This window comes from Pteronotus mesoamericanus, unplaced genomic scaffold (assembly GCF_021234165.1).
Source record: "Pteronotus mesoamericanus isolate MK-2021 breed Mesoamerican mustached bat unplaced genomic scaffold, CSHL_Meso_final scaffold_54, whole genome shotgun sequence".
NCBI classification, from domain to species: Eukaryota; Metazoa; Chordata; class Mammalia; order Chiroptera; family Mormoopidae; genus Pteronotus; species Pteronotus mesoamericanus.
This window is the reverse complement of record NW_026555321.1, coordinates 77,077,473-77,096,254: the sequence shown is the minus strand read 5'-3', so window position 1 is coordinate 77,096,254 and position 18,782 is coordinate 77,077,473. Positions and strand designations below refer to the sequence as shown.

The following is an 18,782-nucleotide window of genomic DNA, read 5'->3' as shown; positions in this document are numbered from 1 at the left end:
CTGAGGGGATTGAAGAAGGTATCAGGTGTTTGGATTGGAATATTTAAGTGTGAGATATTTACTAAATATTGAGGTTACACACATGCAGTTGCTCATGTGGAACAGGAGCTCAGGGTAATTGTAGGAACTAGATGTATAAATTTAGGAATTTTGAGAGTAAAAATATTACTTAAGCCATGACACTAGAATGAAGTAATTTAGGGAGTAAATTTAGATAAATAAGAAAAAGAGAAATAAGGAGTTCTTTCAAAGAACTTCAAATGTTACCAGTAAGGAAGATGACGAGGGGTCAGCTAAAGAGAGGGATGAGTGGCCACCAAATGCAGTTAGATGAAAACTGAAGTCTGATTGCCTCCATTCAGATCTGTTCTCTACTCTCAACATTGCCTACTTCATCTGGGACCTCACAATGTAACACTCTGGCTAAGCTGTTCTCCCACATTTTTTGTCTTCTCCAAGGAAACAGTGATCTCTGTGACTTATCCTTTTTTAAAAATTTAATATCTTTTTAAAACTGTTATTCAATTACAGTTGTCCCTATTTTCCCATTACTCTCTGCCTGCCTTACCCACCCCCACCTCCCACATTCAGTCTTCCCCCCATGTTCTCTTTGTCCATTGGTTCTTTATACATGTTTCCTGATGACCCTTCCCCTTCTTTACCTGTTATTTCCCTCCCCCCTCTGGTTACTGTCAGTTTGTTCTTTATTTCAATGTCTCTGGTTCTATTATGATCACTTGTTTGTTTTGTTGATTAGGTTCCACTTATAGGTGAGATCAAATCATATTTATCTTTCACCCCCCTGGCTTATTTCACTTAGCATAATGCTCTGCAGTTCCATCCATGCTGTTATGAAGGGTAGGAGTTCCTTCTTTCCTTCTGCTGCATTCTATTCCATTGTGTAAATGTACCACAGTTTTTTGATCCACTCATTTACTAATAGGCACTTAGGCTGTTTCCAGCACTTGACTATTGTAAATTGTGCTGCAACATTTGCACTGATATGTCCCCTAGAGAAAGGGACATAAAGGAAAGAATAAACAAATGGGACTTCATCAAATTAAAAAAAGCTTCTGCATGGCTAAAGAAAACATCAGCAAAATGAAAAGGGAACCAACCATATAGGAAAGTATGTTTGCCAGTGATAGCTCAGACAAAGGTTTGAGCTCCAAAATATAAAAAGAACTCACATGACTCCACTCCAGGAAGACAAACAATCCATTTAAAAAATGGGCAAAGGACTTGAACAGATACTTCTCCAAGGAGGACATACTCAGGGCCTAGAGACATATGAAAGGATGCTCAATATCACTAGCCATCAGAGAGATGCAAGTTAAAACCACAGTGAGATACTACTTCACACTGGTCAGAATGGCCATCATGAACAAATAAGCAAAAAACAAGTTCTGGCGAGGCTGTGGAAAAAAGGGAACCCTAGTCCACTGTTGGTGGGAATGCAGACTGGTGCAGCCACTGTAGAAAGCAGTATGGAATTTTCTCAAAAAACTAAAAAATGGAACTGCTTCTTGACCCAGCAATTCCACTGCTGGGAGTATACCCTAAAAATCCTTAAACACCAATTCAAAAGAACCTATGCACCCCAAGGTTTGTCACAGAAGCACAATTTACAATAGCCAAGCGATCTTCACTTTTGATCTACACTAAACTCCCTTTCAGTGTGCCCTTCAGAACTTTGCAGCTCAATGACCAAAATGTTTTCGTATCTTCTAGCTTTTACTTTTTTTGCCAAATTCTCTCTTCAGCTGGAACCAAGCCCTGCTTCTTCAACACTGATGCCCTCAGGTGAGGAGGCAAGATTGCCATCCTCTCAGCTTCACATTGCTGTTTTAGCAGCAGGTGTGATTTTAAGTCTTAAGGTTTTATGTTTTATTGTATGTTCTCTACCTAAAGTAGTGTCATGGTGCTTCAGATTAATGTTCCTCAAAGCATGTTCCTCTAGAGTGTATGCTATGAAACAAGAATTTTGAACATAGCAGCAGTGATTTAAAGCAAAACATAAACACTGGCTTATTTGCAAATGCATTTTTTCTTCACTAATACTGGCTTTCAGAGATTAGTGTTAGGATATAATCCCCCACATTTTCCAGGACTGTGTTCACTGAGGCTCTGCCTCCTCCACAGAGCCCTGGAAGGTATTACATGATCGTCTGGACTCAATTTAGGGTGACACAGTGTATGTGGGAAATAAACATATATAAATTAATGGCATTGGTTTGAAGTATTGGCTCTTTGAAGGTTCAGCAATCCAAATTTATTTTATTTTACGTCCCTTTAGCAGTCTTATGTAAGAAAAGGAATTTAAATTGGCCTATTGGAAGGAGCCACCTAACAGATTGGTATATTACAAATAATTATATCTTAAATGTTTCAATGACCAAATCATAAGGATTTTCAGAATACAGTATTTTGTCTACCTAAAAGGGTATTATTCGGCATTTAAAAAGCTTTATATATATATCTTCATATGTTTACTATGTAGATATCTGAAACTTTCTATTAAATATGAGATTAATGGTTTAAAAGGACAGGACTAAGGATTATAATTTGGAAATGTGTTACATTTGCTGACTGAGCAATTGATTCTTTTTGCAACTTATTAATTAACTATTTCATATGACATTCATTATGATTTCTTTTTTATAACTATTATCTTCTCCTTATATACTGTTAGTTTCCAATGGGATAAGCTTCTAATGGGATGGAAACAATTTATTCTTAATGCAATGCTAATATACTCAGGATTTAAGTCACAAACTTCCTTAGTGAGAAATACAGCTCTATGTTCTTCTTCAATTATTGTAAGATAGTCTATTCATGGTTGGAGGACCTCCTATAATCTGTGGCATGAATCATTTATGGCTTAAATACAGAAATAAAATGTAAAATAAAGCCATCGTTTTATATATGAGCACAGAGAAAACACTGGAAGTATATGGGAAACTTTGGTCAAAGTTGTTTCTAGTTCTCTCTGAGGTGTAAATCTCCAAATGGCAATCAGCTATGTCCAGAAATTGGATTTATGGGTTCAAATTAGAGTACGTTCCAGCCCAGAACACTTAGAGAATTATTGAATTTTAGACTTGGTAAGAATTTTGGAGGGCCATCTTAAATTTAACTTCTATGATGTATGCATTTAGAAAATAAATTTGAGTTTCTGAAACCAATTTTAAACAAGAAGAGGCAGGCATACAAGTATGTCAATAATAATAATAACCCTTGATATATTGTTTTCTCATAATTGTGAACAAATACATTTGTGCTAAATATTGTGAATCTATTGGACTTCCTTGGGTTTTGAGTAATTTTTATTGTAGCTTCATTTTATTTCCTACTGAAAAGTTTCTTATTGATATAGTAGCCAAATGCCATGTTTGTCTCTAGTTACACACACACACACACACACACACACACACACACACACACAAAGTCAGTAAGTTCATATTGATGTGTGAATTAAGAATTTTTCTGGTCCATTGTCCAGTCTGACCCAACTTCCCCAGCTACACAAATTTAAGCCTACTGCCTTTATCCTCAGGTTTGCCCCAGCTCAGTTTCCCAAACCACTTTCATTGAAGAAGGAGGGACATAGTTCCATTGTTCAGGCATAAGGCACAGGCCAGAGCACATAAAATGTGGGCCTCTGGTTCTTACCTCACTGCTTCCCATCTTAGAGACTTCTTTTAATAAATCTGAGCTGTTATGCCAAGACCTAGCCTTGAAGCACACAGCTTCTCTTGGTTACCAGCCCACTTTTGACACTAACCTATATTAATAGTTTTCTACCTCAATTGTTACCTGTTAATAATCTCTCCTAAGCTTGCATACCTGCTAGCATGAGTCCACTCTGTTTGAACAAATCTCAACTTCTTGATGCTTATATAAAACTGATTTTATATGGAAGCTCTGGAGGCTGAGGGAAAGGTGAATCATCCTTTAACACATGGCCATGAAGCCTTCTAAGATGCCATTCATTTCCTTGTAATCAATCTCACACATCTAAACTAATCAAACAAGCAAATCTACACTTTACAGCCAAGATAAGGACATATTGAAATATTTCTTTTTGATTTTGGTCCTTCCTATCTGACTTCTGTCTATACCAGCTTCTCAGACATCCCATGGCATGTATACTATCAAGTTTATTTTATTTTTTTTTTACCATTGCTTCATATAATCAGATGGTTTAGTGTTTGCTTTCTCTTTCAGCCTATGTCTTCCCTCTACGGGGTGCAACTTGGTTGCTCTCTTTTCTTGACAGCATGAGCTCTGAAATGTCTACATTATGCTGCCTTTACCTGATTTTCATTTTCAAAATTTTAGTTGATATCTAAATTGTGTGTAATGGCACATTTAGGGGATTTTATGGTAATGAGCGGAGAGGAGCCACATGACCTGATGAATATCATCCATTGTGACAATGTCATGGAATTATGATGCATAAAGGAAATGTGAAATCATGTAGTTATTTCATTGGTTTTAAACCAACTAAAGTATTTAGCAAGTAATGTGTTTTGGGAAGGCATGTAGCAGGGGAAGTGGGAAGAAAGACAGCCACCACTAACACCCTAAGTTAGGAGTGTACCCAGCATATGACAGGAGCCCTTTGGATGCTGATGTGGCCACAGCAATGAGGCAGGTTCAATTGGCACAGGACCTTGTAGATTAGAGGAGCCAATCTACTTTGTATTGTTGTGAACAATTTGCTTTTTGTTCTCAGCAAATACTGCAGGGTTTTGAAGAAAAAGAAGGTAGGGTTGACCTTATAGGTTTATTTTATTTTATTTTAATTTAATTTAATTTATTTTATTATCATTTTCATTGTCCATTTTCCATTACCATTTAGCCTTCTTACAACCCCTGCCCCCTGCAGTCACCACCCTGTGGTCCATGTCCATGAGTCCTTTTTCCTTTTTGCTCAAGCCCTCCACCCTCTATCCCCTTAGCTGTCAGCCTGCTCTCTGAGTCTCCCTCTTTGTTTCTTGTTAGTTAAGTTTGTTCATGATATTCCACATATCAGTGAAATCATATAGTATTTGTCTTTCTCTGACTGGCTTATTTCACTTAACGTAATGTTCTCCAGGTCCATTCTTACTGTTTCAAAGGGTAAAATTTTCTTCTTTCTTACTGCTGAGTAGTATTCCATGGTGTAAATATCCCATAGTTGTTTTATCTACTCATTTACTGATGAACACCTGGCTATACCTATGTTCATTGCATCATTATTTACAACCTTAACGGGTTTAAAATGATTATTCTGACTTCTGCAGTTTCTGCCTTCTTCGGACTGTAATGGTGATAATAGGCTGAGACGAGGCAAGGAGAGACAGTAAAGGAAGTAGTAAGGAATACCTTAGTGTAAAACAGACCAGAGAGGGTGTGCCTTTGACTGGAGAGGTAGCACTATAGGCTTTGGGTGGGTGTAGATTTTGGATGTATTTTTAAACTAACTACTTGAATATAGGATGTTGGAGAAAGAAAGTCAAGAATGTTATGAAAATTTTTGACCTGAACAACTAGAAGAAAGTTTCATTAGCTGAGATGGGAGAAACTGTGGGTAGGATGGGTGATGGAGGGGTAATTAAGATTATAGATTTGCACATGATGAGTTTTAGATGTCTACTAAGCAGTCACGTGAGCATGAGAGGGTAGAAAATGGGGCATAGGAGCCTGGAGTGCTACAGAATGATCTGAGCTGGCTATGCAATTTGAGTGTCACTGGTTACAGCCATGAGGCTGAATGGCATTTACAGAGGAGCGTCAGGACTGATCCCTGTGTATTCAATACATAAGGATCGGGAAAAGAAAGTGGCAAAGAAATCTGAGAAGGAATGGCTATTTAGGTAGGAAAGAAGACAGTGAAGGAAGCATATTGAAGAGGAGGGAGCTATCAATGGGCTCAAATGTTGTAGAAATGTCAAATTAAGAAATGACTAAACAATGAGCAGTAGCTTTAACAGTGACAATAAAAATAAGCTGAATTCTTTATCTTGCTTGCTGTAGTGACAGTTCAAAATGTGCTCCTCTGTCCATTTCAGACATTTCTCTGACATTTCATAGTTGACTTTGCCTTTTAACTTAGGAAAAAAATTGAAGGCAAATGTTAATACACATCTAGTTTTCCCTGCCAGCAGGAGCCTATCATGAATCTGCCCCAGCCTGTTTTACTGGAACAGTTTATTACCATTTATTTATGTACTTATTTATTGGTTTTTAATTTTTATCTTTTTTTCATTTTCATATGGTTGACATACATTATTTTATTAGTTTCAGGTATATACCCCAGTGATTAGACATTACATAACTTAGTAAGTGATCATCATGCTCTTACCACCTTTTCAAAAGTGACATTTTTCAATAATACATTTGATACCATACAATCCCTTTCCTCCTCCTGGTCTTTCTCAACTTGTTTCTTTAATTTTTATCTTTTCTTCACTAATGCCCTTTTAATCACTTCCCATCATTTTTTTTTTTTCTGGAACCTTAAGTAGCACTTTCACTCATGCAGCGCTTAAGTCTATGCTCCACGCAGCAGCCAAAGTCACCACCATTATTTCCTGCTTAAAAATTAATCCAGGCTCTGGCTCAGCATTTCTCAATCTCAGCACCAATGACAAAGTGGGCCAGGAAACATTGTGGGGGCTGTCCTGTGTGCATTGTAGAACATTTAGCAACATCCCTGTTCTTGTCCCACTAGATGCCTGTAGCACCACCTCCTCCAGGTACCACAAACAAAAATTTCTCTGCACATTGCCAAATATCTCCTGGGTGGGCAAAATTACTCTGGATCAGAAATTACTTACCTAGCTCATCACCTTTTCTCTTGAGCTAACCTCCAATCTTTTGTTCAAATTATTACCAGAATAATATTTTTAAAATAAAATTTCATGAAATTTTATTTATTTAAATTATGTAATGTGTCTTAATAATTTTTAGGATAAAAATAAAATTTCCTTGTTGAGCACAAAGGAAATATGTGATTTGGTTCCCGCCTAACTTTATCTTTCCAAAGCTCCACAGGCACTTATGCGTCTGTCCAACTACTCATGTCTATAAGAGTCATGGGCTTTCATGCCTCTGCTTCACACAGTCTTCCCTTCTCACTTAAACCGCCTTTGCTCTTTTGCACCTAGGTAAGTACAACTTTCCCATGATAATTAGATAATAAATCCTATCCTCTGAACATCCTTTCTTTATCTTTAAACCTGACTTAGATCCTTTATTTTCTCATGGTATTCCTTGCATGCCATTATCACAATACCTACCTTGTAAGACTATGATCATTGATTTCTTATCTTTTGCCTCTTACCAGAATCTAATCTCTGAGAAGTTCAAATATCTTGTCTTATACTTCATAGGCCCATAATAAATGCATATTACTTTTTTAATATGCTAAAAGATTACAGAGGAGTAAAGTTACTTTTGACATGAGCAATTCATAAATCCTTAATGAAGAAAATGCCATTTGAATTGAACTTAATTTGATGAGAAAACATTTTAAAGTATAAACACTGTTAGAAAAAAAGGAGATTATGAGATAGGCAAGTAAAAGTTTGGTTAGAGGATGATTAGACTCAAGGGAAGGAGAAGGGGGGTGACAGGTTGGCACAAGATTTGGGAAATTTTGATTTCCAGTTGCAGGCAGTGGAGCAACACTAGTCATCCTAACAAGGGCTGTTATAATCAGCACTTCTTTTCTGAAAGAGTTACCAGATAGTATAACATAGTAGATAAGGAAGAAAGGACTGGTTTAAATAGGCCAATATAGCTGTTAGTTTAAGCAGAGAGAGAGAGAAAATGGAACTAAGAAAATAAAAGGAAAAAAATTACACCTAAATTATTTTTAAAACATAACTTTTTCTATAAATAATCTAAGATTGAAATACTTCATGAGGTGTCAGTCTGTACAATATCATTTTAGCTGGTTTTAACTATTTAAGAATAAATATCTTTCATATAGCAGATTTTGGTAGAATACACTGTTATTGACTTCAGCATAGCATGAACATAAGATACTGGAAAGCTTTTCTCTTGAACTTAATAGGTTATGGAAATTTAATCATTTTTTCCCTTTAACGTCAGTTAAAATAAGTTACTGTTCTCTGAAATAAGGATCTCCACTCAGATGCTTAATTAACTCTTAAAATGAATGAGTAATTTGTTGCTCGAACAGATTATTCTTAGTTGCTATTGTGAAATAAAGCCAGAAAATGCACATTTTAATTTCATATGAACTAAATGGAGAGTTGGAGTCCCAATGATGCACCAGCTTGTAAAAATTCTTTGGTGGACATAGAGGCAGGACACAGATCTCTGTCAGCTATCACTCAGTGCTCTTCTGAACTGTCTCATGTGCTAGGATTGTTGAGGTCCTATTTTAAACATCCCTTCATCTGCATGTTTCCCATGTGTATTCCATTAGCTTATATTTTGCATATACATAGACACATGTAAAATTATGCACACAGATACCCACAGACTTATACACACACAAACACAACCTCCCTCTATCATTAGTACTCCTTTATTTATGTCCTCAAGGCTTCTGAGGAAATTAAAAGTAGCTCTTTTTTACAAAAGAGGCTGAGAACATCAAACACATTTTTTGACTGTGCAGTTAGATATGGAGATATATACAGTGTTCTTCTTCCCATCTCTGCTCTTACATTAGAGTGGGGTTGCCAAGGTGACGATATGGCACAGTGGATTTGTTTTCATGTGGCTCAGTGAGTTCATGCTGAAAGCTAAATCGATACTAGCAGCTTCTCATCCTGGGAATCATTCTCTATTATTTTTGTTGTCATTATTTGGTTACATGTTCTTGTTCTGCATGTTTTAGAGAAGCTGGGAAGAATTTTGTCCTTATTTTGTTGCCTAATACCTAAAAGTAGTTGTGTAAGTAAACATTACTCAGATGCGAGCTCAAACATTGACATTCTAAAACATCTCTTTAGAATGACATTTATTCTCCTTCAGAAACTCCAGGGAGAATTTGTTCTTCAAGTTCATTAGTGCCTAAGGATTCTATAAGGTTTTATGAAATACAGTTAAACAGGCTTTATTACAGATATGACAAGAGTTAGTCTTGTTCCAATCTTTGGCATTGTTCTCCTCCACAGAAATGTGATGACTTTAGGAATTTGAGCCAATATTAATGCATACATTTTATTAATGTTTATAAATGCATCTTTTCTTTTATACTACAGAATGTACTAAGAGTTCAATGTTTTAGCTTCATCTTTGCAGAGGCAATACTTGTTTAAAAGTACTTGCCAGTCAACATTCTTTCAGTGATTAATAATATATTGACTATCTGTCAAGCCTATACTGAGAAACTAAGGATGTGGAAATAAGCTTAAATTAAGTATTGTATATATACATATATATGTCTTCATGGAGCTTAGAGCCTAGTTAGGAAGGATAGATATGGATCAAAGAATCACTCAAGGAACTCAGGGAAGGCTTCCTGAAGGAAATAGCACAGTTGAGATCTAAAACCTCACTAAGGATTCAACAGGAAAAATGAGGAGAAAAAAAAATTACTAGACTGACAACACAACTGTGCAAAGATCCCTGTGGGCAGGAATATGGCAACTTTGAGAGACTGAGAGAAAGCAAGAGTTTTGTGTTTGAGATGGTAAATAAGAGCAGAGTAAAAGGAGAGACTAGAAAAACCTTTAGACAAGATCATGAAGGAAATGTGGACTATTAAAAAATTTATTTTTATTCTTATAAAAATTAAAAGTCATTTAAGAGTTTTAAGAAGTATTTCTGTGAGGGGAAAGAGCAGATTGATGAAGATAGACAAGTTGGTTGCATAGTTCTTATATTATCATACCTGAGGGTGTTCTAGTGTGGGAGTTGTGGTTAAAAGGAGACTGGAATAAATTCAAGAGATGTTTATGAGGTAAAAATCAAAAGACTTTGAAGTTGGATAACATCCAACTCCAGGAGTGAGGGATAAGGAGGTCTTAACACTAGTTTTCTGACTTGCACAAACTGATATATGATATTTACATTATTAAGACAAGCAGTAGCAGAACAGAGCAGGTATAGTTGGGGAAGATTATGAATTGGGTTCAGACATATTGAGTTGGAGGTAACTTTGTGACAGCCAGAGGATTTTTAATTTGTTGGATCTATGAATCTAGAACTTACAGGTAAATCTGGAGATGTAATTTGTAAGACATCTGCAGAGATAATAATTGAAGACATGGGTGTAGATGAATTATTTAGGAAGGCTGTGTTTGAATACATGAGAAATGACAAAGAGGATAATTTTGTGTCTTAAACATATGAAGAGATAGCTACTGGTCTATTGATGTCTAAATTCTGTGAAATGTTTTAAACATACTGCAAATCCTTTCATGTGATCATTCAAATTTATCTACTTGCCAACAGAACAAACAAGCAAGCAAAATATAACCAGAGACATTGAAATAAAGAACAGACTGACAGTGACCAGAGGAGCCTGGAAAGGGATAAAGGGGAAAAAGGGGAAGGGTAATCAAGACACATGTATAAAGAACACATAGACAAAGCCAAAAGGAGGTAGGATCGAGGGTGGGAAGTGGGGATGAAGTGGCAGGGGAGAGTGGTGGAAGGAAAATGGAGACAGCTGTACTTGAACATCAATAAAAAAAATTATCTACTTGCAATAGATGCCTAAATTGGTTAGGATTTTCAACAGCCTAGTAAAAATAAGATTACAGAAGAGGATAGACGTGCTATATTATTAAGTTTAGAAGGGAGAGAAAATCAAAGCTAAATCCCTGATGGGGCTAAAGCCATTACACAAACCAAACAAACCTAACTTGAAACATCGTACTGCTTTAAATTGGTTTAAAGTAAAAAAAATTTTTTGGAAAAATTTTTGCTGTGAAATTTGTCAAATCATGTGGGAAAAAAAGCTTAAATATCTGTACTATAATCAATCAGAACTCTTTGGGTTGTCTTATTTCCCTGCTAAGAACAAAATCTACTTTTGCAAATTTTTCATAATCACCAGTGAATTCAAATGTTAATTGCTTATCCTACTACATATTAGATTGAAGTCCAGTGGAAAGCATTTAACCTGAAAGGCATCCCTGGGTGAGTCTAGAAATGGGGAGATTTATTCTAGGGAAGCATTGTTGGAATGGGGAAAAAGCAGGGCTATGATTAGTAAGTTTTCAATAGGTACATTCTGGAAAAGATCATGCATTTCTTATGAATTACTAAAGTATAAATTGGTAAGTATAAAATATTTAAATGCAAAGTCAATATTTGTTAATTACTGTATAGTACAAATCAAATTCTATTGACAAAACATGTAATTGTATCATTTGACCTAACATCACAGTAGCTATGATCTCAAACAGCTGTTAGTTATTTTAACCTTTAGATTATTTTTTTGCCCTGAGTTTAGTTGGCTTGGTATATCAGAAGCTCTCCCAACAGACAGCTGTTTATTCTATTTCTTTATTTAATTTACTTTTCTCCTTACCTTCTTTCTAGTTACCTAGATGCCTGTGCAAGCTACGCAGGATGTACATTTGATTGATGATGGCAGGAAGACTAGTGCCAGTGGAAAATGTTTTTGCTAAACTACAGTTTTATTTGTGTTGAAATCTGTAAACAAATTTCAAAGGAAATTTAAAATGTAGAAAGAAGGAAAAAGAGAGACCTAGCTTATTCATAAACCAAAATATTTATTTTTAAAATCTGAAAATTGGTATTAAGGTGGCAAAAGAACAAATTCTGGCTTATGACCTCTTTCCTTGTTTTTTGTTAAGTTGTTTCATGACCTGCAATGGGCTATTTTCCCTCATGTTTCAGAAGACAGAGGCACTAAAATCGGTGGGGAAGACTACCAGGCAAACTGAGGAGCAGCCTCCATTGATGTTTGGGAGCATGGGTCCTGCTTGATTTATGGCTTGGATTTAGTACTTATTAGCTCTGTGGCCTTGGACACATGCCTCGTCCAAGTGGAGTATGTTTCTGTACCTAAGAAAGGCTTTGTTCCTTGTATTGTTAGATCTGGTTTTAGTTTGTCATCTATGTGTATTCCATCTATCAGGTAAGTCCAAGTATGCTGCTCTCTTTGCCACCAGACAAGCTGTTGTTCCAGGTGATAAGAGACATGTCTGCCTAAACTTAATGTCGGTCCTAGCATTTCCAAGCTGTGAGAAATTGAGCAGGTTACTTAACCTCTCTGTCCCACATTTTCCCATTCAGATAATGGATGTATTCATAGAACCTATCTCACAGTAGGTAGGAAGGTTGTATTTGAATACACATGCAATGATGATAATTTTCTGCCTTAAATATATGAAGAGATAGCTACTGGTCTATTCATGTCTAAATTCCTTGAAGTGTTTTAAACACATTTCAAATTCTTTCAAGTGATCATTCACATTTATCTACTTGCAATATATGCCTAAAAATATGCAGGACTAAATATGACTAAATGCATATAAAGCACTCATAATAATAAATAAATGTTTGGTGTTGTTACTATTATTATTATGTGGTTCATACTAAATTGAAGCTCTAATCAACATTTATTCATATTCATCATAAAGGGTCTATTTATGCTCTACATTTGTGAGTATGGAATCCAATGTTGGAAAGAAGGACTTGAAAAGAAAAATCCTGTAATAGATTTCTTTCCAAATTTTTTTTTCCACCACAGTCACTGAAGCTTCTCGCTCTCTCCTCCTTTCTGCTTCCTCTAGCACACACAATCATCTCCTCAGCTCCCCTTCCCCATCTCTCCTTTTCTTCATTCTTCCAGGCTCTCTTTCCTTCATTATATTCTAGAAGTATGTCTGTAAATTTAAAGTAACAGAGTTGTATGTGAATACTAAAGTAATCATCACAGTGTCTTATACTTTCACTTTTATAATAAGTGGATGCCTTCAGAGGAATGCTTGTGATCACCAACCAGGACGCCATATTTCAGAAGGGTGGGAAGGTTCAGCTCTGACTTTAGGAGATTATTGTCATTGAACATGGGTCCAGCTGCCTGCCACTTTGAAAGTCTGGAGACAGGTGCTAAAGAAAGTGGTTTATTTTCAGGTGCCAGCAACCTGAGAAGATAAGGGACTCTTCTCTCAAAGCCTATCTTAATATTTCTGGTCAAGTCAGTGATTCTTATAGGGAGTTGATGTGTATTCGGGAAAGGGGAAACTCCCGGGGGGAATGTGTGTTTCTGTTACTGTTTGTTGTTTCTGTTGGGGATAAGGGGAGTAGAGGACTGAAATGGGAGTTAGCACAGCTTCTTCCCAAGCTCACTCCCTTGGTCCAGGTGTTATCTCTCTATCTGAATTAGCATTCTTCCCTTCCTTGGACCTGTGGTTTATGGCCAGCACCAGTGTATCTTGGACTTGCAAGGAGAACTGACACACAGGGTAATTAAATAATTCGATTTGTTACAGAATTGATTTGTTACTATCTGGGAGATACTAAATTATGATAAAAACTTAGCCTCTTAGTGCAGTCAGAGGTTTTTACAAGGAGGAAGGAGAGGGAAAGCAGAACAAACAGACGATGGGGAGAGGCTGTGGACACGCAGGTAGTGTCCTTGCTGCTCCTGGTACATATCTTTATAGTCAGCGTCCTTGAGACTCTGGGACTCTGAGGTCAGGCTCTTTCTTAGGTTTACACAGGAAATGAACCTGTTGATTCTAGTAAAGTACTAAAGTATACTTAAAAAGGAAACTTTTAACATTTGAGAGAGAAATCAGGTTAGAGTAACAAGTCGGGTTTAATATTATTAACATGGGTAGCTTTATATAAATATAGAGCATTCATTCCACATTACTTCATCATTCCTTTCCAACTGCATCCTTTTCATTCTCTTGTGATTATTATGCTCTTGCATTAGATGTCTTAAATGCTGGTTCTCTAATAATCATTTTATAAGAAAGAGAGCTATGAATGAAGCACAGGTGTTTCTTTTCCTTCAATGTTTTTATTTTTAATATCAAAAATATTTCCATTTGTGATTAAAGAAACATATTTTATGTAAACACATGAGATATAAAGTTTCTCTTTTTATTTGTGAGCTCCTACTTCAAGTCAAAGTACTTTCTCTTGTATATTTGATCAAGTCATGAGCAATTCACTGTTTCCTTCTGTATGGATGTAACTGTGTGAGACTTAGGTTGCCCCCTTTCATGATGACTTTTGCATTTGAGGTGCTTTCTGCAGGCAGTTCACCATAGACTGATGTATATGACTGCTGGTTTTAATTTAATGATTTGAAAAAGTTGTGTTTAGGAGTCAGGTGTAGTGTGAATTTTAAATTTTGACAGAGGTGTATACAACCTTACCAGTGGATCTAAGGTTTGCTCTGCTCAGCTCTGCTATGGAGGCACACTTCTCCATTTCATCACAAGATTTCTGAGAGAAATGGAAACCTTAATGTCTTTGGTGTTGCTGCTTGTTACTTTAAGAGGAGCCTTTCTGAAGTGGTACCTTTGGAAATACTTATGGGATAAATTGCACAGGGAAGTAATGAGCACTGAAAAGGTCTAGATCTACAGGGATTAAAACAAGACACATAACCTTTCATATATCCTTTGGCATTATAGTTAATTCATTTCAAATATTCATCATATTATGACAAATGTGTGACTCTTTTTTTCTTTAGACAGGAAAATTATCTCTATTATGAAATAAAAATAAGCACATGGTCACATGTAATATGCTGTATTATGATTTCAATCTTTCTTAATATTCTAGTTTCACTTTAAAAATTTTAATGAGTAGAAGAGTAACTTCACCAACCACTTATCATCTTTCTACTCAAAGGTGCTATCTAAGGAAAGGAGCAACATTGAGTTACAATTTCTTTCTTTTTTTATGGTTCAAACGCATTTGTCTCAATTATCCCACTACTGCTTTTCCCTGTCCTACCCACCTCCACCTCCCAAGTTACAATTTCAGAATGGGCTTTCCTTTCCCTGTTGCAAAATCAGGTTTTTAGATGCATGATTGTAAAATGAAGTTATTGTTCATTTCTTAAACATTTTGTTTTACTGAACAGCACAAGAAATAAACAATTTGATTTTGTGCCTTCCAGGTACAACCATTTTGACCAAATAGAAATACCACAAAACCTTTGGAGACGTTTCGAAATTAGAGTGACTGAAAGTATTGATTCATTATAAGTTCTTTGCTTCTGCTTTACATATTATGTTTGTATAAGACATTGACTGACTTGGAAATCAGGACATTTTCTTGTAAGCCTAAGAAGCAGGGCCTGCACCTTTGTACTATAAAATAGTTACTGTAAGTCATTATATAGTTTGAAATAAATGGATAAAATATGACTAACCTGATTAAAAATAGGGCCAAAGAGATGAACTGCACTTCAAAATGAGGTAAAACTATTGGGAAATGCCCCGTCTGGTTTCAGGGAATTATAGCCCCACCAATAGGCAAGAGGGCCCCAAGGCTGGAAATAATCAAGGAGACTTTGGAAAAACAGGCCACTGAGGAGACAAAACCTGTCCCCCTGGCAGGGGCGCAATCCCTGCCTCCCTCACATCACACTGCTTAGCCCTATGATGGTCGGTTAGTCAAAGATGGGTAAGATTCCTCAAGAGGAGGGACAACCTAAGCCAGACATGGCCAGTACGGGCAGCAGACAAGAACTTGGGGGACATGGAGAAAGGGCAAAAAGTCCTGCATCTCTCAGCTCAGCTTGGACATGGCCAAAGTCCTCTCTACCTGAAAGAAGTCTCCTTATCTTTTGGTGGCTCTGCCCTGTCTGCCTGGCTCAAGCTTGAAACAATACTAAAGGCAGGTACAGCCCTAAACTGGATGGGGAGGTTCCCGGAGATAATCAGGCCTAGAAGGAAGTTTCTCTAAGCATGCTTTGTTCTTCCCTCAAAAGTGATGATAACCAGCTCATACTGGGAAGGAGATTTACATTATTCATAGACCCTGACCTGAGGCAGATCTCTTATGTTCCCTCAATTGTTATCCATGATCTCTATTTGTTTTCTGTAAACGTAGCCTTTTGACATTGATTGATGAGCTTTGCATCCATACCCCTATGCATATGGTTTTCAGTAAAAACTTTTGGACGTGGGGATTTAGGGCCTTCTCCACAAGAGGGAAGTTGCCATGTCCCTTCTCCTGGCAAATAGAGAAGTGTTTGCAATGGCTTGTGTTTATTCCCCCCATCTGTGACAACACTGGGACGGGCTCTGTGGTATTCAGAGCCCCACTCCCTCCTCAGCTGGCTCTGGACAGTAACCCTCAGATCCAGGAGTGCCCCATGTGGCACTCCTCATGATATAAACCCACTTAAAAAACTTATGGCATAAACTATTACAATTAAATATATACATTCCCTATGACCTTGAGTTCTACTTCTAGTTATAGACAGAACAGATATGCACATATATGTGCACCACAAGATGTGTTCTTGTGGGTTTATGGCAACATCACTTCTAATAGCTCCACATGGAAAACTATCCAGGCATCCAACAACAAAAAAGAAATAAATTGTCACACATTATAAAATAAAATATTGTACAATATAGATGAACCTCAGACACATTTTGAGCAAAAAATTAAAATATCTAAAACACTAAAAGGTGCATAATTTGATTTTGTTTTTAAGGGAAATTATAAAAACCGATAGCAGAAATATACAGTATTAGAGAGGCAGACGGTATGTAGCTAAGGTAAGAAGGAGGTGACAGAGAGTGGCAGGAGGGAAGTTCTGCAGTCCTGGGTGGTATTTACACAGCTGCCTTCACTTCTGGGAATGTCACTGTGCTCTTTATAATGATGTGTTCAATTTTCTAGATAAATGTTATACTTCAATTGAACTTTATTAAATATCAATGACAAATCAAAAGAGCACTTGAACCGGATTCTTATGTTTTGTCTTTTGTCAGATGAAGATATTCTACTATTTATTTTTCAAATGCATTTATCTCAATTATCTACTATTTAGCTTCCACTAATTTCTCATAGTAACAAATTTACTATGCCTTTAAGTAAAGATATGGTACTTTTTTTCTGAAAACAAGTGCAAAATTACATAGCAAAACTTTATCAGGAGTACCTTTCCTCAAACAAATCTGAATTAGGAGCTTATAAATTTCTAAAAGGAAAATTAAAAGATAAAAAAAGCTAGTCAGCCACATTCTTATGATATCACAGGGGTAGTAAGCAGTCTAGGAGATAAACAATAATAATTATTATAATATGTCCCCATTATATAAATAGAGACAGAGGTTTAGAGAGATTAATTGGCTTAAAAACAATTATGGAAATAACAAGTAACAGTAATATCTGATTTGGGAGCCCTCATAATTCGCATGACATAAACCAATATTGAAATAACATTAATTTGGATATTTTGTCAACATCTATATAAAAATAAGAAAAATATGGGCAATGATTTTTAAATATTTATCTACCTTTTTTCAAAATCTGTTATGAAGGATATGTGCTTTTTTTCTTGATTTGTTTTGCCTGTAAAGCAATTAATTCTGGTCTTCTTTACATCTAATATAATGAATATCTTGCATTTTATGATTATTGATGCAATTTCCACTCTTTTAAATATACAATGAGAAGAAACAGCTGCCTTTTTAATGATTCACATTGAACTACACTAGTTGTAATAAAATAATGATATAGACTTGTAACCTAGCGAAATTAAAATTTGCATAAATTGTCCCAGTCATACAGGTTTTTCCAAAATTCAGCTGCAATATACTACCATAAGCTATTTCTCCATCATAAAATTCTACTCCAATAAACCCTGAGATATGGAAATAGGTTAGGACTTGTGGTAGGTAATAAGAATTACTGTGACTTCCATCTGCCCACCCATTTTAACCTAACTGTCTTCTATTTCTTCTCTTGTTATGTTTCTGAATTTGGTGGATTGGATGAGACAGGGAAAAATGAGAATAAAGAATCAAAGTAGAAAAGATCAGGGACAATTTATATCTACCCAGATAATATATCAAAGTACCAAAACCATAAAAAGAGTTTGACTCCTGCTCACTTTCCTCTACCTTAATCCTTAACAGACAAAATAGTTAAAATAAAGCTAAAACACAGTATTTTTAAGTGAACATGGTCAGACAATTTTACTTAGTTTTGAGACAGAGATACTAGTCATAAAGTAATGCTATGAAGAAGGTGCATGTTGCTAATTGTTAACATTTTCTAGACATACTTTGACTATTTTAGCTAATTTCCTCGAGTTTCAAGAAATAAATGGCATGGAGTTTTCCTCTATTTTGCAGAGACCATTGTTTTGCCCTTCCTTCATACATGTTGAATATTCTTTAAGTGACCAGAGAGTTTCTTGCTGGTTATTTCCTGAGTCAGAATTTATCCAGTCATTTTAGGAGGAGGTGGTATGTCCAAGGCTGTCCAGGGAGAAAGAGGGGGAGAAATATCATGGCCTGGACCTCCTCCACCTCCGTCTGCCTTCCATCATCTCCCAGAGTGGAACCTCGCCCAAAAGAGGAAGCCCTGGGCTGTGGAGGCAGGGAAATGCACTTCATTGTGATCCTGCCCATGCGGAGGACCTAAGCATGGTTTGGAGAGGGAAGAAGCAGAAAGTTGTCTGAACCAGCAATCACCACAGCACCAAATGGGACTATAGCTTAGCCAGACTACAGCTGACCAGTAAACTGAAATACAGAAAAAGGGTTGTCATCTGCAGGACTAAGCTCAGTAGGATTCATTTGCAAGCTTCTGAAGTCATATATATCTTTATTGTGCCATTTTCTTAA

The 18,782-nt window shown here is 36.4% G+C and overlaps 1 protein-coding gene across 1 annotated transcript in view; it reads left to right on the top strand.

The window, feature by feature from the left end:
* PXDNL (peroxidasin like) overlaps positions 1–18,782 on the top strand; it is a 354,687-nt gene that overhangs the window by 283,900 nt on the left and 52,005 nt on the right. The window contains 3 exon segments of the mRNA XM_054595292.1: positions 15,089–15,121; positions 15,123–15,149; positions 18,606–18,611. Of these exon segments, the coding sequence (XP_054451267.1) occupies positions 15,089–15,121; positions 15,123–15,149; positions 18,606–18,611 (66 nt within the window).